This window comes from Rhipicephalus sanguineus, chromosome 5, assembly GCF_013339695.2.
Source record: "Rhipicephalus sanguineus isolate Rsan-2018 chromosome 5, BIME_Rsan_1.4, whole genome shotgun sequence".
NCBI classification, from domain to species: Eukaryota; Metazoa; Arthropoda; class Arachnida; order Ixodida; family Ixodidae; genus Rhipicephalus; species Rhipicephalus sanguineus.
The window spans coordinates 202,616,970-202,639,138 of NC_051180.1; the positions used below are offsets into that span (position 1 = coordinate 202,616,970).

Here is a 22,169-nt window from a genome sequence, read left to right on the forward strand (position 1 = left end):
TTATGATGATGACAGTTTTTGGTTCGCCGGACAAGGAACGATTTGCTAAACAGTGTCGCTGTGAAAAGTGGGACGCCCTCTGACAATTGATCTCAAGATGGCCTGACACAGGTTTTTAGACTTTTCCTTAACACCGGTTTATGCACCGGCCGGTTTGCCCTGTGTAGACGCGCTCACACGACGAAGGCACGGAAGATACAACCGCGTTGCTACAATTCACATGTTTCTCACGGTGCTTTATAACACGTGCGGGCTTCTATCCAAATTAACCTATTTGCAGAGTTCTTGCAATTGCTGTGTACGACAGACATAGCTGGTATGCGGCGCGTCACAGTCTCTCTGCGAAGCTGCCTGATTTGCTCATCTAGCAAATAATGGCCGATAGTAAATCAATAGCGTCGTTTGCATCATATACACTTGTTGCTGTCGTCACTCTGTGAGAAATAGGCAAAAAGCTGAAGTAGGCAAAAGATTCTTTTTAGGTTTTATTATGACAGGCGTACGCATAAGGCTTCATCTATGGGGCTCGCCAAGTCATCTTGACTTAGTCCGACCAGTGCCGTCACTTTTCGATGTGTTGGTTCTTAACTATACAATGGCGGCCGAGTAGCCCGGATGTTGGATTCAAAGAATGGTTTACTTCCCACTTTTTACCTCTGGAAAGCCGGGGACCAGCGATGGGCCGGTGGCGCCCGATTGCTTCATTTTCGCCTCCGCTCGCTTTCGCTCGTCATGTGCCGGTGTCGGTCACGGCGGTGTCACTTTGCTCCTCTCAACACCGCGCGTACGTTATTCGGGCGACATTTTGAGCGCCTTCTCGAGGTCTTTGTGCGTCGCTTGTTTCGATTACTTCTGAGTGTCATAAGTGACCTCAAGCCTTACGAAACTCCTACTGTTGAAACTGACGTCAGCCAGTCTCTCTGAGACATTTTACCTTCTTTCATATATAGATCTGCTTTGCTAAATCACTAAACAGTTAATCATTATGCATCCCTTTGAAAGATTTGTTTCAGGCCAAATAAACTCGCATGTTCTCGCTCGCAGATCAATGTGGCATCTGCTGCTTAAGAGTGAGCGAGCCGAATGGCCATCGGATCGCTATAACAAGGCCGCGGTGAAGTGCGCCTCGTGAAACATAGATCGAAGTTTCGGGGTGGAAACACATATTTTATTTTTTTCTTTTTTTGAAGAGCTCGCACCAAACCGCTAACACGTTTTATATTTAAAGTTTAAATAGATGAATTCACTCACTCATAGATTAGGATTCAACGGTACTCCTACGGCCAAGTTCACGCGAGGCGGCATCGGGCGTACTTACACCCTGTTTAGTGCACTAGCGTAGCGCAGCACTATACTTTCATCACAGGCCTCAGCCGACAGCAATGGCTGGCGCAGACAGTCGTTCCCGCCTGCAATCTCCATACGCGAACTGAACGCCTTGGTAAACATCGCCTGTTCATTATGTCACAGCGCGACAAGAACGAGGCACACATACGACAGGACTCAGAGCTTTTGAATTTTTTTATTCAAGAAACGTGTCGATATATACGGAGGGCCAAACCTGCGCGCCTGCGCACAGTTAACCGCGGCATACGTGCTTGCAAAAAATGACAAACCTAAAAGATTAGAAATGGTTCCCACGTAACAGTCCTTTTTCCTGCTCATCCGAAGTCCAGAAGTGCTTTGTCACTGTCATGGAGGGTGATAGACGGCTGGCTGACGCACTTGTTTTTATTTATTTTATTTATTTACAGTATACTGCGGTCACGATGACCATGCAGGTGGGAAACTATACACTTGTAGATTTCCAAGCACAAATGGAGCCGTAAGGCACACAAGCTCACAGAAAATGGAAACAAAGCAAACCTGTCGGCACATCTAGAAGTATTACAAGAAACCAACAGAGCCTGTCAAGATAACAAAATAACACAGTTCATAAGAGAGTGACGCATACTATAAGATAAAGAAAGAAAAAAAGAAAGAAAAAAGCAACCCAACCTCTCCCTTCAAAAATTTTTACTCCCGTAATCGAGTGCAAGACATATAGCAAGAGGCAATCGTAGAACAAAAAAAAAAGTTAACAAAAAGAACTCTTCCCGAAATACGTCGGATGCATAAAATGCAGTATTTGCAAATTATGAAGCAACACTGCATCAATAAAACAGAAAAAAACGAAATGCAAAAGTAAAAGCGAAACGAAAAAAGAAAAGTCAGTGCTTTACTGCGTTTCTAAATTAGTAAGTAGCGCACTTTCAAATGCACTTGTAGATTCTAAAGAAACAATATTTTCGGGCAATGAATTCCAATCAGAAATGGTTCGTGGAAAAAAAGAGTACTTTAAAAGGTTAGTGCGCGTTTGATAAGAAACTAGATTATGTGCATGTCGATTTCTCGACGTGCGTGACAAAAATGGCTGAATATATGCACGCGCATTCACATTCAGTCTGTTGTGATAAAGCAAGAATAAAAATATAAGTCTTGATATTTTCCTGCGCTGCTCTTGGAATCTTATTTCCCAGCATTAGAGATGCCGGTGAATCTGTTCTTTTATATTTGTTAAATATGAAGCGTACTGCCCGCCTCGGCACCATCTCGAGCCTATGCTTATCTTTTTTGTAGTGGGGATCCCAAACTACGCTCGCGTATTCAACTTTAGGCAAAACATAAGTTTTGTAGGCGAGAAGCTTTGCACCGGGGGGCGCGTTTTTCTGTTTGTGCCTAAGTAAGCCAAGTTTGCAAGTAGCTGCTGTACAGATGTTTTCGATGTGGGAGGACCATGTGAGTTTGTTCGAGATTGCCAATCCCACATATTTGTACTCTGTGGCTTCAGCGACGGTGTCATTACTAATTTTATACGTGTATAGGAAAGTTGTCTTTTATTGCTTACGCGTAGCAGCGCAGTTTTCTCGGAATTCAGGGACATTGACCATTTTGTGCACCATACGTGGATTTTCGCTAAACTAGAGTTTAAAGAAATTTGGTCGTTTTGGCATGTTACCTATTTGAAAATCAAACAATCATCGGCAAGCAGCCTAATTTGGACATCAGGGCACACAGCAGCGGTAATATCGTTCACATACATGAGAAAAAGAATTGGTCCCAAGACGCTTCTTTGAGGCACACCAGACAAGCGCGTGGATGAGTACCCATCGACATCAACAAACTGAGTTCGGTTGGGCAAGTACTGTTTTATCCACTTTATAATAAAAGATGGTAGGTCAAAACTGTGAAGTTTGTTTAGAAGTTTGCTGTTGGACACACGGTCAAAAGCTTCGCTAAAATCCAAAAAGATTAAATCAATCTAACCGGCCAAATCGAGGACTATAGCGACCTCGTGAATAGTGGTAGTAAGCTGTGTAACTGTTGAAAGGTTTTTACGAAATCCATGTTGGTGATCAGAGAGCAGTTTATTATGTTCAAGAAATTCGGTTATGAAATGTACGAGTATATGTTCAAGTATTTTGCAGCAGGATGAGGTCAGGGATATCGGGCGGTAGTTTTCTTTTTTTAAGCGGTCTCCTTTTTTGTGAACTGCCACTACCCGGGCGACACGCCAATCATCTGCAATGATAGCCAGCTTTAAACAGGAACGAAAAATCGCAGTGAGAATGTATGACACAGGCTCGGCATACCGGCGCAAAATACATTGGGAATGTTGTCTGGGCCGCCTGAAAACCTTTCTTTGAGGTTCAGTAAGAGAGAAAATACACCTTCTACAGATATAACGTTATCATCAAAATCTGATGGCCCAAATGACTGGACGCCGCTTTCGGCTGGAGAGAATACAGAATGGAAGTATACATTCACCACGTCAGCTATGCCACTAGGTTCCGTTATAAGCGCATCCGCGTCTTTTATTTTGTCTATTTGTTTAGATTTTGAGCTGAGAAAACGCCAGAACGTTTGAGGATTAGTTTTAATAAAACTAGGCAAAGTAATCTCAAAATATTTGTTTTTTGCGGAAGACAGCGCACGGTGTAATTGTTCTCGAAGTTGACGCAGCGATTCATTATTGGCGAGCTTTTTTTTTTTTGCACGTTTAATCTTGCGCTTCAAATGAATAATATTTCCATCAACCCAGGGGTTGTGGCGATCTGACTTAATACGCCTCGTAGGAACAAAATTCTCAATGCACTTATTAACAGTTGCCTTAAACTTATTCCACAAAGTAATACCATCGTGGTCTCTCAGATTATCTGCTAATTCCCACAGCTCGTCTAGAATCGTGTCATCATTCGCCTGATTAAAGTTTTTGACAGTTCTGCTCTTTGGCCGAGTCTTCACGCAGTTATTTAGGGTGCAAGAAAAAAGAACTAACTTATGGTCCGATATACCATCCTCTGCACGAACGGCATAATCAGCAATGCTTCTGCTTACAAATATAAGATCCAGTATTGCGCCGCCCCCTCAGATTCACGGTGGTTTCATGAACAACTTGAACTAAGTCGCTTGTCAGCATTATATCTTGTAACGTGTTGTCGAGCAAGTGAAATGTAGTGCTGCAAGCCCAGTTGATTGATGGCAGATTGAAATCCCCTGCCATAATCAGGGTTCCGCTAACGTTCGTCGACATGTAATCTGATAAGGACAGCGAGAATTCAGGGGGTGAAGACGGAGGTCTGTAGACCGCACCCAGTCTAAGTGCATGTCCCACGCAGTTTATCTTTAAAAAAAGACTTTCATTGTTTTCTACCTGCGGTAGTAATGTAGCTGATAGTGTGTTTTTTAAAGATAACTGCGACGCCGCCTTGTTCTTTGTAATGTAGAAAGCTTCTATTATTTCTCTCCACAGGGTATCCTTGTGTTTGTACATAACAGCTGCTTGGTCGAACAGGGGATGGCATGCGCTGATCCTTCAATTTCTGCAGTGCGCCGCCACATGAGAGCAGGCAGTGATTCCTTTCAGGTTGTACTTGTGCTCGCTTAAAGGGACACTAAAGAGCGAAACGATTTTTCTCATATTAGTAAATTACTCTTTCACGATACCAAAAACACCACACTTGCTGCGGGAAGATGTTTAGAAAGCGAGAAAACGCGCAAAAAGAAAATGTGGGTGGCGACGCCACCTTGAAGTTTCCGCGCCATTCGCCGTGACGTCACATATTTTGACGGTGCCTTCTAGATCCTGCGTAGTTCCTAATCAGTAAAAATGAAGCATATTGTCCTCTGAGGGGGTGATAGACTTGACATACCAAGTTTGAGAAAATTTTGTTGAGCGAATGGCCCCAAAATACGATAAACACACATTCAAATCCGTGACGTCACGCGCAGAGATTCCGGGGCGAAATTTGAAAATGAAACATTGAACTTGATTTTCTCGTCTATGAGCAAACCTATGATGGTGAAATTAACGACATTAGAGTTCTGAGTGGAGCTTATCAATCTAAACCAATTCATTGTTTCTCTTTAGTGTCTCTTTAGCCTTTTGTTAAGAAACCGCCAGGTACATTTGTCCACACGAAATAGGTTGTAAAGCATCGGGCTTGCGCAGTTGACAAACCACTGTTCATGTTTTACCGTGCATGTTGACTGGTACACCTGCCGTTTTTTCGGATGAGCAGCAGAAATGACTCAATCGTGGGAGCCATTTCTAATAATCTAAGTTTGTAATTTTTATAAGCATGTATGCCGCGGTTAACTGTGCACAGGCGCGCAGGTTTGGCCCTCCGTATATAAGCGCGCTTCTTGAATGAAACATTTCAGTTGTTAGTCAGCGCCGAGTCCTCGTCGTTCTTGTCGCGCTGTAACATAATGAACCAGCACCAACGAGCCCAGTTCAGTGTAATCGTTTGTTGTTTAGCCAACTGAAACCGCTTGCCCAAACTGGACTCGCTGTACAGCGCATCGCTCACGCTGACGCAGGACAAAGACGGCGCGCCACAGGCGGCCAGACTTTTCTCTAGAGAGTCCTTGTGTGTCGACAGCGTGGCTGCTACGGCACGTGTCAGCGCTGCGAGTGTGGACCGGAAGTGCGCGAAAGGGACAAGGGCAAGACCTTCGCGCTCATGGGCAGGAAAGGTGCTCGGAATAAATCTAGGTAGCTCCGCTTCACTTATTCGATCAATTCTTGCGGTAACGGATTCGTGAGACGATAACCTCATACCATACAGTATACGCTTCAATGAACACTTGACAAGCTGATTGGGGGCCTCTTTGGCTGCGTCATCAAGAGAAGAGACGTGCAGGTGTCTATAGGCTCTCCGGAGTGCTTCATGAAAGTCAGCGTATTAGAAGAAAAAAAAAAACTATGCATGTTAAGTAATAACCTGTCAACAGGCCGGCCGAATTCCTGAGATATAGGGAGCTCTGCTGCGCACTATAAAACTTCATTTCCCTAGTACTGTCTCTTTTGTAGCGCTTACGTGTGCTGTCGTGTTCAAATTTCTGCTTTTTTGTTTGTTTCCTTTTAGCTACTGCGACAAGTCATTGCCTAAGTTAACCATTTAGTTTTGTTCTAATTGAAAACTGACACGCCCTCTTCTCAGGGCAGGCGAGCGATGCCCAATGCAACAAAGGATCGCCCGCGACCTATTCTGTGCGGCTTTTCCCTCAGCAATTGATTCAACTGTTACTGTGTTTGGGGAAATCAATAAACAGCAGGATTATGCCGTTCCCGCTCCTATAGCAAGTATATGGGTAATTCCATGCCAAATCATCCAGCGTTTTTCCGACCATCACAAATATGGCTGAAAAAATTTCCACGTTTTTCTTGAAGTTCGAAACTCGTTCTGCTCGTTTATTTCTGTTGGCAAAATTTTTCCCGCCTGTTTGTGAGAGCCTGTAGTTTTGCGCCGACTGAGCTAAAGGGCATCAAACAAGAATTTTTTTCAAAGGACGTTTATGGGATGCACTCGTTAAAATGCTATTTCCGGCAAGCTAATGAAGTGATGTAACTGTAAAAATAACGACTTGTTTATGTATATCGATTCTTCGAGGGCTTTTCGCACGAGCAAAATTGAATAAAGTTGCAAAGTTCGGTATTTTTTTCCAGAAACAAGGCAAACTCAAAGGGTGGAAATGAACTATATACTGGTGGCCGGTTCGCCATACTACAAAAGAAAAATAATTTAGTCGCTGAAGGTGTCGCTGAAGGGATCGTCTGAAAAAAAAATTGCTAATTTCACTTTTTTTCAGAAAAGCTCTGTATACAGCGTCAAAAAACTTGCCTTGGTGGTCGGACTAAAAACATGCACTATACTTCATTTGAAAGCTCTATGTATTACCTGAACATAGACAAAGTTACGAAAGGGTATTGTCTTTTTAACTTGAGAAACGTTTTTTTGAAATTTTGCATCTCCGCCAGCTTTTCGCCGATGTAACTCAAGCGGCATGAAGCACTCATAACGGCTATCTTTAGCCCATGCCCACTGACCTACACTCTTAAAAAAAAGAGAGTCAAAAGGGAGTCACGTCTGCTTGACTCTCTTTGTGGCAGCCGATGACCACCTTTTTTTCTAAGGGGAGTCACAATGCTCTGGTCGAAGCTCCTGAATGAAATAGATTTATTTATTTATTTATTTATTTATTTATTTATTTCAGTACCTTCAGGGCCCGAAGGCGTTACAGAAGGGAGTGGGTAAGAGTATACATAGTAATAGGAAAAATAAGAGTGAACAAAGAAAAATGCTGCTAAGAGTAAACATCGCATTCAACAGCAGCCTTAAAAGCAGTGACATCGGTCAATTGGGCAACAGAGGAGGGTAGGTGGTTCCATTCGTTCGAGGTAGTGGGAATAAAGGAATCGTGAAAGAACTTGGTATGTGAAAAAGGAATGTGTACTTTGTGGGGATGGTCACATCTATATGACATGTAGTGTGGTTTGGAAAGAAGGTCTTGTTTTAGTTGTGGATTGTGGTAAATTTTATAAAAAAGAACAAGACGAGACACTTTCCTGCGCGAACAAGAAGTGGAAGGCCCAAAACTGTTTTCATAGATGATACACTAGATGTGCGTGCATAGTCTGAAAGGATGAAACGTGCACTCCGATTTTGGACGGATTCTAAGGTTTCAACTAGTGTGTTAGTGCCGGGATCCCATACAGCGCTTGCATACTCGAGCTTAGGACGGACAAGGGTTTTATATAGTATGAGTTTAAGGGCTGAAGGTACCCTTGAAAAGTGTCTTCGTAGGTAGCCAAGAGTGCGATTGGCATTGTTAGTTACGTGGGTGACATGAGTGTGCCATGAGAGATTAGAGGTAAATTTTACTCCAAGATACTTGTAGCATGAAACACTTTCTAAAACACTATCGTTAATTAGGTATTCGGGAACATCAATAGAACTAGAGGTGCGAGAAACTCGCATTACCTTGCATTTATTAGCGTTAAGTCGCATGTTCCATCTAGTGCACCAGGAAGAAACTTCATTAAGATCTCGTTGCAGGAAATTAGCGTCAGTATTAGTGCAAGCATTTCTATAAATAACACAGTCATCAGCAAATAATTTAATTGATGATAGAATATTATTAGGCAGGTCATTGATGTAAACAAGAAAGAGAAGAGGGCCCAAAACTGACCCCTGTGGCACACCAGAAGTGACAGGAGACTCTTGTGAATTGTTATTGTTGGTGGTGACAAACTGAGTTCGGTTAGCGAGAAAGTATTCGATCCATCTTAATATATTGCGGTCAATGTTTAATTTACTTAGCTTAAAACAGAGTAACTGGTGAGAAACAAGATCAAAAGCTTTAGAGAAGTCCAAGAATATACAATCAATGATTAGTCCGCTGTCCAATGCCGCAAAAAGGTCATGTGTAAACGAAACCAGTTGTGTTTCACATGAAAAATGTTTACGGAAGCCATGTTGATTGGGAGAGAAGAATGAATTTGTATCTAGAAAGGTTACGAGATGAGAATAAATTATGTGTTCTAAAAGCTTACAAGGTACACTGGTGAGGGATATTGGTCGGTAATTCAAAGGGGACTGTGGATCACCAGATTTAAATAGTGGTACCACCTTGCCCACCTTCCAGTCACGTGGTAAAGAACAGGATTCTAAGGACTGGGAAAACAGTTTCGACAAAAATATTGAAGAATAAACATCCGTACTTTTCAAAAACTTTGGAGTGATGCCGTCCACTCCGCAAGACGAAGACAGGTTCAGGCCACGAATTAGCTTCTGTACACCATCAAAATCAATAACAACAGGATCCATAACGGGGAAGTTATGTTCAGTAATACAGGGAAAAGACACAGCTGATGATAAAAAGGATTTAGAAAATACATGATTGAGCACAGAACAACACTCGGAACTCGGAATTGGTACGCCGTTGCTGTCACTTAAAGATATTATATTCTGTTTATGACCACCTACGACGTTCCAAAACTTTTTCGCGTTCGTTACAAGTAACGAGGGAAGTGTGTTTTTATAAAACGTTTCCTTGGCTTTCTCGACTGCCTCCTTATACTGCGTAGTACATTCACAATAAGCGCTCCATCGACTAGATTCATTACTCTGTTTGGCTTTTTTAAACGCGCGCTTCTTCCTATTTAACAGGCGATTTAACGAAGAAGTAAACCAAGGGGACCGATGTTTACCTGAAATAGCACGCAGTGGGATGTACCTGTCAACCAGACTTGCAACTTTATCTTTAAAAATATTCCAGTTGGTTTCAACAGACCGTTCTTCAAATTTTAGCATGTAGTCGTCAAGGAACACACTAAGTTCGCGGTTAATTGCAGCAAAATCTGCCCTGTTGTAATTTCTAATAAGCTTCGGTTGGCGAACAGGGTGTTTAACTTTACCGTGAATGGTAAAGTATACGAAAGAATGGTCGCTTAAACCAGGTAAAAAGCATAGTTCATGAACCATATCGGGGAAAGTGGTTAAGACGAGGTCGAGTATATTTGCGCATGTCGAAGTTGTTCGGGTTGGTTCGGTGATAACTTGTGAAAGATGAAAGTCATGGCACAGGTTTACGAATTCTGAGGATTCACGGGATAAGTTGCTTTGGAGAGCACCTGTGGAAGACCACTTAATGCTTGGAAAGTTGAAATCACCCAACAAAAATAAAGGCGCGTATGGGAATCGGGCAATAACATAAGACAATGTGTCATGCAAATCAGTGCAAAACGAGGAAGAAAAAACAGGCGGTCGGTAGCAGCAGCAAAAAATAATGTTACGGTGGTTGATGCGTACGCACACACAAATAAGCTCTAAGGAACACGCGGTAGGTACAACGTATGAGTGCAAGTGATCTGAAACGGCGATTAAAACACCTCCTCCCTGTCTATTATCGCGATCACAACGATAGATGTTGAAGGCCACGTTACATTCAAGTAATTCGTCGTTAGTAATACTTGGGGAAAGCCACGTTTCGGTGAGCGCTACTATATCAGCATTACACGTGTCGATAAGGGAGGAGAGGTCAGTTCGCTTGTTCATTACACTGCGTACATTTGAAAAAAGAAAAGAAACATTTCGACCGGTAACCTCGGGAACATGTTGCTCACAGGCCGATAGCTACGCGGAAGGGGCCTGTTCATCGGATAAAGTAGTAGCGTCCTTCACAAGAGGCGCTTCGCTGCCGTCCGTGTTTATTTCGCATACGCTACCACATGACGGGAAATAAGCATAACACTTTTTATTAATAAATAATTTATTGTAGCGAACAGAAAATTGCTGGCCACTGGCCTTTCCATATTCATGTAATTTCTTACGTGAAGTGCGCGTGGCGACACAATAATCCTCGGATATTTGAATACCGGAATTCCTGAGCTTTGACCGAGCGGACAAAACAGACTCCTTTAACTTAAAGCTTGAGAACTTCACAATAACTGGGCGGCATTTTTCAGGAAAAAATTTCCCTAGTCTGTGTGCCCGTTGAATCGCGTCCTCAGATAGTTGCAAGTCAAGCGTGGAAGACAAAAGTTCGCGCACTCTTTTTCGGATTCGGACCAAGATTCAGATTGACTGTCCTTGAAGCCGTAAAAAATCAAATTATCGCGCCTCGAACGGTCTTCAAACTCGTCTAGACGTTTGGCGAGACTGCTTGCTTCTGAACGGGCTGCTTCTGCGTTTACTGTCTGAAGTTCGCTCGACTTTTGCGTAACAGCCAGTTTTTGCTCGACAGTTGTAAGTCTTTCATTTATGCTGTTCACTTGTTGCTCGAGATTTAGTTGCATTTGTTTTACTTCAGTAATCTGGCAAAGTACTTCCGCATGGTTTTTGTCCATTTTAGTGCTTAAATTTTTGAGAAACGCCATCAGTTCTTTGTTAGTATGGCAAGGGTCTTCTTTCGGAGGCCCAGGGTTAAGTTCCACGTCACCGCCTAGCAACAATAGCTTCATAACATGCACACATTCACAAATGCAGCTCATGAGAACACTGGGGCATGGAAGGAGCAGCAAGTTGACGTTACTAGAACGCTTACAGTGCAAAGATTGACAAGGGCTAACCTGTAGAAAAATGCAGAAAAACATTGGATGCGTCTGCCTTGTAGCCGCTCTTCCATGCCCACTGGTGAAGTCAGGTGGCGGGCCTTGATTTAAAGGCGGCTGGATGCATGATGTCTGGGTCGAGGATGCCGTCGTAATCCACGAAGAAACTGGAACAGGCGTGTTCACTTGAAATTCCGGCACCGGACAGTATGGCTGGTCGCTCAGCGGTGAACTACGCAAGCGCAGTTGTTCAGGGGTGTCCATGGCTGTTGCACACGAGAGCGATAAGCCCAGGCCGGCTGGCCATATTATCTGTAGAAAAATGCAGAAAAACATTGGATGCGTCTGCCTTGTAGCCGCTCTTCCATGCCCACTGGTGAAGTCAGGTGGCGGGCCTTGATTTAAAGGCGGCTGGATGCATGATGTCTGGGTCGAGGATGCCGTCGTAATCCACGAAGAAACTGGAACAGGCGTGTTCACTTGAAATTCCGGCACCGGACAGTATGGCTGGTCGCTCAGCGGTGAACTACGCAAGCGCAGTTGTTCAGGGGTGTCCATGGCTGTTGCACACGAGAGCGATAAGCCCAGGCCGGCTGGCCATATTATCTGTAGAAAAATGCAGAAAAACATTGGATGCGTCTGCCTTGTAGCCGCTCTTCCATGCCCACTTGCTCCAAGGGAGTCATGCAGTGATGGTTCTGCATATACAGGGTGGGTTTTTTTTAAAAAGAAAGCTTCACTGGCTGCGACCAAGATACAGTTCGCTGCTTTGGCTTGTGGTATACCGAAAAATTTTGGTTGAGAATATATAACATGGATTCGTAAAATGTGGAATTACGCACGTATTGTGTTATGGCTTCAGTTACGATATTGCTGAAACGGCGCTTCGAAAACGTCTACAAGTAAACAGGGTTCTTAAAAAATCTTGCCCCCAAGCGAAACATTCAGAGTTATGACAACGTTTAACAATGGCAGCGCTGACAAATTTGCGAATCTTCGCACGTTTGCAAGCGAGGTTTGTAGATTCCTACGACAGCATGTATGGCAGAAAACATACATTTATTAGTGAAATGGACGTGCATGGTGTTGAACGCACTGGCGATCGGGAACACATCTAACTCGACGGCCGTAAAAACATGTGCCGCAAAGCTGGCATGATAACCGCACAGACCGGTTATCAAGGCGACGCTTTACCGCGTCTCCTAAAGAGCGACAATACTACCAGAATTATAGCTCGCGTGGTCATCATTTCTGCCCGCCACAGCTAAACTATATCTTCACGATAATCCGCGCGGGCCACCAAATCGCTCAGCAAACGTTGAGCACAGCTAGGCACGCACACACGGCCTCACCGCACTCTCCCTAGCCCCTAGAGCAGGGGATGCACGTTCACCTGCGCCCCCTCCCACCGTACAGCCCTTACAGACACACACAGGGCACGCTTCGCCTCCTCCACCCTGATATTATTCAATAGAGCTTTAACTATGCATGGATGTGTGTTCTATAGCACCAAAACAAAACCGAAACCATTTAGGCGTTCGTGGAGGCTACTTTAATCCAAAGCCGAAGCCATCAATACGAGACAGCCATTTTGGCCTGGCTAGCCACCCTAGCCTGGCGTCGTTAAACGGCATTGTTCGTGATCCGTCTCGTTGTGGTCGTTCTTTAGTCCGCCAGAATAATCTGTGTCGTCAGGCGTGATTGCAAGTGATTGTTTTGCGTGACTTTCTTCGTGCTATGCATTCGTGGCGTAGTATCGTATCGTCGACTCGCTCTTGCCGTGTCTGGCTGATCGTTTTGCGTGACTTTCCTTCCGTGCTATGCATTCGTGGCGTAGTATCGTGTCGTCGGCTCACGCTTGCCGTGACTGGCTGAAGCAGTGTCACTCAGTGTTTGGGAAAAGCAGCCTCCGGACGGAGAAGTCCCTGCAGTAAGCTTCGTTTCGTCGTGAACTTGCCTGAGCAAGATGGCAGCGCATGACGGATCCCAGTGGCACCGACAGACGAAGCCTGTGGACGACGCTCCTACAGTCGTTATAGATTTCAGGTGAGTTCTGCCGGCTTCTGCCTACAACTCTTTTATTCGCTTCACACGTAGCTTTGCCACTTGTCTTTCTGATGTTCCAGTTGCACGGATTTTGCTATCGTGTTTCAATGGCTTGGCAACGACGAAAACCGCACTGGACTATCCAGTAGCGGGTAAAACGGAGTGGTGCGCGCCAATATCGTGTTTCCTTATTCCATACATGCCAGAAAAACATGAAATTGCGAGTTGAAATCTCGGTTGCAAGTCGAGTGTGGTGACACGTAGAGCAACGTTGCACCGATATATATTTGAAGGGTAAGTAAGATCAGCTGATCAAAATCAATCTAATGCACCCGGCCCGAACATGCCTGATATCCAGATCATGATTTTGGCTCGTGAAACTCTAGAATTTAGTGTTTCTTTCCTTTGCTACCCAGACGTTGAAACACGTTTAATACGTATTTATTCGCTGCATATTCGAACTTCTCGCCGTGTTTGCTTGTTTGTTTGTGTGTGTGTGCGTGTGCGTGCGTGCGTGCGTGCGTGCGCGCGCGTCCGTGCGTGCGTGCGTGCGTAACTGCTATAAAACTTTGATGCAATAGCTTTTGTAGCACGGTTTCATTTAATTGAAACAGTGGTGACTTGATCTTATGATGCTAAAAATTATCATGCAACAAAGGTAAATGTGAGTTCACTTCAAAGTTGTAGTTTTTTTTTTTTGTCCACAAACTGCATACGAGCATAACCTCATCCTCCTGTGATACCTGCTTTGTCTAATGTGGTGTGGTGCTAGTACCTAATAGTAAACACAACACCGGCTAGTAATAATGGCAGTAAACATACAGCTCAAACGCTGTGTTTCGTGGATATTGGATGCCTTTGTTATACCAGCCGTGGTTCAGTTCGTTATTATTTTCAACACAAAGATACAGTCTACAGTGATGTTGTGGGCAGTGGAAAAAAATCCTTTAAAATGGACTTGGAAGCGTTACGCTGCGAAGCCCAAGGACGCGGGTTCTATTCCTGACCCCGGCAGCTGCATTTAGAAGGGGGCGAGATACAGAAACTCCCATGCCCTCTGATTTGTGCACGTTGAAGAACTCCAGGTAGTTGAAATTAATCCGTGATCTCCCACTATGTAGCACCGCTTAATCGCATTGTGCTTTTCGCTCATAAATCTCTAGCAATTATTGCTTCGTCATTATACCTCTAAACACTCGCTGTATCCTATTTGAATTCTATTCGCCATAGTCTGCAATGAATATTTAGCACTTTTTACAGCAGGGTACCTCATTTGACATTCTTTTACAATGCACCTTAATTGTCCCAATTTTGTGCCATAATCAGCTGTTGTTTTTAATATGTATATGTCATTTCAGCACTGTTCCTTTTTGTTTGACCGCTTCTCATCACCTCAATTGTTTGAGGTGATGTTTGTGCTGCACAGTTTGCCCGAGTTTGCTCCCAACCCTCTATACTGGTCAACGCTGGCTGGTGGGTTGTCCTTCCAGACAAACGGAAAAACGAGACCTTTGCCTGTTGATATAGATCTGAAGAAAAAATGGCACATTAGGCCTTTAGAATAGCTGCACCTTCGTGCAGCTGTTCTGAAGCCAGGCACTAGAAGGGCACGCTCACAATGATGCGACAGAAAGAAGGCAGTGAAGGCAAGCCTAGTCTTGTCGTACATTCGCCATATTTCGTGTAGCTGTATACACATTTTGCCGTTTTCTTCGTTAAACTAATAATAACATTTGGCGTTTAACATCCCAAAACCACGATATGATTGAGAGACGCCGTAGTAGAGGGCTCTGGAAATTTCGACTACCTGGGGTTCTTTAACGTGCAGCTAAATTTAAGTACACGGGCCTCAAACATTTTCGCCTCCAACGAAAATGCAGCCGCCGAGGCCGGGACTCGATCCCGCGACCTACAGGTCTTTGTTAAAATACTGCTAGTCTAGTGGTTATGGTGCTCTACTGCTGACCCGCAGGTTGCGGGATTGAATCCTGGCCGCCGCGGCCGCATTTTCGATGGAGGCGAGAATGGTTTAGACCCGTGTGCTTAGATTTAGGTGCACGTTAAAGAACTCCAGGTGGTCGAAACTTCCGAAGCCCTCCACTACGGCGTCTCTCATAATCTTATCGTGGTTTTGGGACGTCAAACCCCAACAATTATTATTATTATTAAAATACTGCTGCCATGCTATACAGGGTGATTTTTTTTCAGACAGTACATATCTTTTATAAAAAAACTCTATGACAGTCACGCTCCAGTAGTACTCTAGTTCGAGGCGGAAATATTCTGCCGCAACAAAAAATGTGTTGACGGGACTAATTAACAAAAACCCGTTAACTAATTTTTATTTATTGACTTGAGGGCAGTTGTTTATATTAGAAATTTGTAGTGCGTGCCGCTTTATGGTATACCCATTTTTCAGAAATCATGAAAGTTTTACGTAACTCGAGATATTTATTGTGAAATTTTAAGGGCTAAATCAAAACTGATCGTGTCCGGCACACAGAAAACGCGGTTTTTCTGTTACGTCAGACCGGAGCTGCCCGCGACAAGGGAGTGATGAAATTTGAATGAAGGCGCGTCGTGGTCGTACCTTTTCGTGAAAACTGGCAAGTCATCTAACTTGCGTCAGCGGATCGCCTTACCTTTGCATGTGGCGTTTGGTGCTCATTTGTTTCTTTCGAGATGCGCGCATCCGAAACGGCAGTAATATCAACCTTTTCTTTCTATGTTTACAGATAAGTACCACACATCGCACCCAAATAATAAGCTGTTTACTTGTGTATTTCTGAATGCTTGCAGATTTTCCTGATCACATTCTGCTTCGGCCCACCTTCATTAAACTATCATCACCTTCTTTTCACGTGTAGCTCCGAGCTTACGTAACAGAGAAGCGACGTTTCCTGCACGTCAGGCGCTATCAGTTTCGATTTCGTCCTTGAAATTCAAGGATGAATATCACGAATTACGTGTAACTTTCGCGATTAAAAAAAATGTGTATGCCATAAATTGGCACGCGATACAACTTTCTAATATAAACAACTACCTCCAGGTCAGGAATTAAGTTAATTAATGAGGTTTTGTTAATTAATCTCTTCATTGCCATTTTAGTTGCAGCAAACTATTTCCTTCTTGACATAGAGTGTGTGCGCGAAAACATCTTGAGCGTGACTATTATACAATTTTGATAAGAAATATGCGTTCTCTAAAAAAACATCCTTCTAATTGTACGGAGGTCATGCAGCGGAAACAGTTGCAGCTGGCTAAGGGAGTAACAGACCCTCAAAGTACAGCAAAGTTAATGAGTATCCCTGGTTTTGTTCATTGCCATGACACTTCATGGAATCTGGTGTGTGAGCGCTGCCCTTGTCAGATTAAAAGGTGATCGATCTGTCTGTCATTATGTGTTTATTTTTGTGCACTTGACTATTTCAGGTTGCTTCAAGACTGCACATTGAAGCTCTACAGCTGCATTTGACCAGGAAGCCTCCTTGGAAACTTCGTGTCTCGAGGTAGTCAAGACGTGTCCAAGAATTCGGAATAGCCACGCTTAAGGTCTGGCCGTGAGTGGTCTCGAATCAGTGCAACCTGCTGTCCTTTTCGCCAGAATGCCACCTGACCCTGACATGGTCTGGGAACACGACACTGCCAAGCTCATGCACGCAAGCTGTGTCACCTATTGGGGTCCTGTATCTCAGATGACTACATGAGAATCCTGTACTACATGAGAACTACACATGTTGCATGTTTTGCGCTGTATGCCACATAAAATATGTAATGGATGTTCGCAAAGAAGTGCTTGATGGCTGGCCATTGATTCCTATTCATAAAAACTGACTGCTGGCTATGCTAATGTTTATGCCAGGTCTAGTATATTGCCGCATTTGACAGTAATGAACGATGTTAGCGAAACTATTGCTTTTCATATCTCACTCATTCTGACAGTAATGTGTCTCGCTGTATTTCTGGACGGTGTTTCTGTATTTCAGTTCTGTACAGAACTCTCCATACCACCGCTAAATATATATATTTATATATATCATACCTTATATATATAAGGTACTTGACACACGACGTACGTTTTAGCATTAGCATAGTGCTAAAACGTACGTCGTGTGTCAAATGCCTTCCTACAGTATCAGGACCTTCGTGATCTTTCTGTAGCTCTTATATTTAAGGGTCATTCCATGCCAAGTGTCCCAGACGTGGCGCTCGCACATCGCAGCTTTTGCTGATAAAATTTGTGCCTTTTTCCTGTGCCACATGGAGTATTGTGGCAAAACATTCTTGCTCGAAAAAATTTTTGACGGTCCTGGCACCCCCTCGAATTTCGCTTCTATTTATTAAACTGTACCTAATAGAAAAAATGTGTATAAAATCTACTTTTGTGTGTTGAGCTTCTAAACTGCGCTTGCGCTATCGCAGAGGTTCTGTTTAGTTGTCCCATTCATTATTTCCGAATTTTTGTGTTTCACTACCAGCTACGTAGCTTCAAAAACTACAAAAATCTTCAAAGTTCGTGAATTTTTCTTGAGCTATCTGGAACTCACCCTAACCAATATTAATAATAGCCTGATTTCCAGGAAAGTGTATTTTAGTACAGAAATGTTTAGGGGTAAAATAGACTTCAGATCTTTCCGAAAAAAAATTGTGAAATTAGAGAAAATGTACGATTTGTTGCATGTTTGACCATATTTTTCATACTGATGCGGTCAAAGTAAAAATCCTCGTCATGCGGCGTTTGATAAAAGACTTCATCGTTAAGTAATGAAAAAAGTCTTATCAAATCATTTTTTTCTTTTAAGGAAGAAAATAATTTTTGAATTTGGCCCTCCGAACGCGCAGTGCATTTCATTTTGTTGCCACTTCGCCGCAAAGCACGTGGTAGCCCTTGCAGCTGACACTCGTCACAGGCAACGGCCAGATGCGAGATGTATGTCAGTGGCTCGTGAGTGGTCGAAAGTCTTGTCACGTTGATGTCAGGGCGACGAGTAATGAATTCGCGTTACAATGTGAGCTTGCTTGGCGGGCCCAATGGGAAGTATGGACGCCCGAGAGCAGCCTATGGCGTCGTTGGCACATTGTGCTAGAGGCCGTCTGTACAACATGTATACCCTGAGAAAGAAGTGTGTACAGTGTGCATTATTTCTTTCAGTATGTGTATGCTAGTTGTGCAGACGTCCCTCTAGGACATTGTGCCAACGACTCCACATGCTGCTCTCGGGCGTCCATATTTCCCATTGGGCCCGCCTAGCAAATGCTCATTGTAACGCAAATTCATTACTCGTCGCCCTGACAGCGCGACAAGACTTTCGACCACTCACGAGCCGCTGACATACATCTCGCATCTGGCCGCTGCCTGTGACGAGTGTCAGCTGTAAGGGCGACCACGTGCTTTGCGGCGAAGTGGCAGCAAAATGAAATGCACTGCGCGATCGGAGGGCCAAATTCAAAAATTATTTTCTTCCTTAAAACAAAAAAAATGATTTGATTAGACTTTCTTCGTTACTTAACGATGAAGTCTTCTATCAAACGCCACATGACGAGGATTTTTACTTTGACCGCATCAGTATGAAAAATACGGTCAAACATGTGACAAATCGTACATTTTCTCAAATATCACAATTTTTTCGGAAAGATTTGAAGTCTATTTTACCCCTAAACATTTCTGTACTAAAATACACTTTCCTGGAAATCAGGCTATGATTAATATTGGTTAGGGTGAGTTGCAAATAGCTCAAGAAAAATTCACGAACATTGAAGATATTTGTAGTTTTTGAAGCTACGTAGCTGGTAGTGAAACACAAAAAAAATCGGAAATAACGAATGGGACAACTAAACAGAACCTCTGTGATAGCGCAAGCGCGGTTTCGTAGCTCAACACACAAAAATAGATTTTATACACATTTTTCTATTAGGTACAGTTTATAAATAGAAGCAAATTTCGAGGGGGTGCCATGATTGTCAAAATTTTTTTCGACCAAAAGTGTTTTGCCACAATACTCCATGTGGCACAGGAAAAAGGCACAAATTTTATCAGCAAAATCTGTGATGTGCGAGCGCCACGTCTGGGACACTTGGCATGGAATGACACACACACACACACACACACACACACACACACACACACACACACACACACTCACACACACACACATATATATATATTGAGAGAGCGTAGGCATCGGCAAGTTGGTAATTCATGTTTGACTTTTTGAGCGCGCAAAAGAACAGGGACGAAAAACGACGCAGACACAGCGCTGACTTCCAACATATGCTTTATTTTCTACAGTGGTACATATATATATAGACAACAAAAAGCAACGCACGCAGGCGCATTGTACAGGAAGGCTTCATGTAAAACCACAAATAAGTATGCATGATAAGCAATCAAACAACCTGATACCGGATTTTTTCTTCTTTAAGAGATCAAGCGGTCATTCCTGACTACCACTATCGTCTAGTCACCCTGTGGGCCTTGCTTAGAAAGTCTAGTTCTTTTTGGATAGGTCAATTGAAGGTGCACTAATGCACATGTCTCCCAAACTTGCAATCTTCGCCGGCTTCAATTATCTCGCGTGTTGTTTGTGCCTGGCTCCTTCCTGTCGCAGTGCACTGCGAATACATGTGATCGCACCCACACTTCCTGCAGTGGAAAGCCACATGTCCCACACCTCCAGTTCGCACGTTATTTGCGTGCTCACGCAGCCTGTCATTGGCACACCGTCCCGTCTGCCCTATGTATTTCTTGCCACAGGACAGCAGTAACTCATAAACGATGTTGTTCTCACATTTAACAAAGCTTTCTTTGTGCTTTTTTTGGCACCTGGGTTTTTCAGAACCACTGTAGGAGGCCTTGCACAGATTATAAAGCTTGTTTGGTGCTGAAAGGACGACTCTTACGTTGGCGTTGTTTCCTATCTTTTTCAGCCTATGTGAGACATCGTGAAGGTACGGTATGACGGCGCATTTCTGCTTGACAGGCTCCGTTTCTGGTGAAGCCTGCTCCTCACCCTCGCGAGCATGTTTGACAGTCTTGAGAAGACCCTCCGCCACAGATGTGACGACATACTGAGGAAACTCCGCCTTTTTCAGGCAGTCAGCTTGCGCCTGGAAACTACACGAACACTTGTGAGGACATGAGCGGCGAAGCGCATTCATTAGGGTTAATTTTGCAATACCCCTTTTAACTAGCTTGGAGTGGCCCGAAGAAAACGGCAGAAGCGGCTTATTGGCCCTAGGCTCGTACGACCAGCAGACCTGGTCTCGCTCGAAGAACATTCGTAAGTCAAGAAAACGCAAGGCGTTGTTTTGCGGCATTTCATGCGTGACTGCGAGCGGTTGCAGGAAACGCGTGAACAGATCAAGTACATTTGAAGAATCATTGCCAAATTCGCCTGGACTTGATTCTAGAAAGACAACGTAGTCGTCTACATATCTAAACACCTTCTTTACATTTGTGCCTGTTAGCTCTGTTTCTAGTTTCTAGTAACAGGCACAAATGTAAAGAAGGTGTTTAGATATGTAGACGACTACGTTGTCTTTCTAGAATCAAGTCCAGGCGAATTTGGCAATGATTCTTCAAACGTACTTGATCTGTTCACGCGTTTCCTGCAACCGCTCGCAGTCACGCATGAAATGCCGCAAAACAACGCCTTGCGTTTTCTTGACTTACGAATGTTCTTCGAGCGAGACCAGGTCTGCTGGTCGTACGAGCCTAGGGCCAATAAGCCGCTTCTGCCGTTTTCTTCGGGCCACTCCAAGCTAGTTAAAAGGGGTATTGCAAAATTAACCCTAATGAATGCGCTTCGCCGCTCATGTCCTCACAAGTGTTCGTGTAGTTTCCAGGCGCAAGCTGACTGCCTGAAAAAGGCGGAGTTTCCTCAGTATGTCGTCACATCTGTGGCGGAGGGTCTTCTCAAGACTGTCAAACATGCTCGCGAGGGTGAGGAGCAGGCTTCACCAGAAACGGAGCCTGTCAAGCAGAAATGCGCCGTCATACCGTACCTTCACGATGTCTCACATAGGCTGAAAAAGATAGGAAACAACGCCAACGTAAGAGTCGTCCTTTCAGCACCAAACAAGCTTTATAATCTGTGCAAGGCCTCCTACAGTGGTTCTGAAAAACCCAGGTGCCAAAAAAAGCACAAAGAAAGCTTTGTTAAATGTGAGAACAACATCGTTTATGAGTTACTGCTGTCCTGTGGCAAGAAATACATAGGGCAGACGGGACGGTGTGCCAATGACAGGCTGCGTGAGCACGCAAATAACGTGCGAACTGGAGGTGTGGGACATGTGGCTTTCCACTGCAGGAAGTGTGGGTGCGATCACATGTATTCGCAGTGCACTGCGACAGGAAGGAGCCAGGCACAAACAACACGCGAGATAATTGAAGCGGCGAAGATTGCAAGTTTGGGAGACATGTGCATTAGTGCACCTTCAATTGACCTATCCAAAAAGAACTAGACTTTCTAAGCAAGGCCCACAGGGTGACTAGACGATAGTGGTAGTCAGGAATGACCGCTTGATCTCTTAAAGAAGAAAAAAATCCGGTATCAGGTTGTTTGATTGCTTATCATGCATACTTATTTGTGGTTTTACATGAAGCCTTCCTGTACAATGCACCTGCGTGCGTTGCCTTTTGTTGTCTATATATATATATGTACCACTGTAGAAAATAAAGCATATGTTGGAAGTCAGCGCTGTGTCAGCGTCGTTTTTCGTCCCTGTTCTTTTGCGCGCTCAAAAA

General features: G+C 43.9%; 2 protein-coding genes across 2 annotated transcripts in view; one reads left to right on the plus strand and one right to left on the minus strand.

Moving 5' to 3' along the window:
* LOC119395186 (NGFI-A-binding protein homolog) overlaps positions 1-22,169 on the plus strand; it is a 1,247,109-nt gene that overhangs the window by 464,573 nt on the left and 760,367 nt on the right. The gene's annotated exons all lie outside the window — the stretch shown is intronic.
* Positions 10,730-12,023, minus strand: LOC125758515 (uncharacterized). Its single transcript, XM_049415837.1, has one exon. It carries the CDS (start codon positions 12,005-12,007, stop codon positions 10,805-10,807), a length of 1,203 nt encoding a protein of 400 aa, XP_049271794.1. The 5' UTR covers positions 12,008-12,023; the 3' UTR covers positions 10,730-10,804.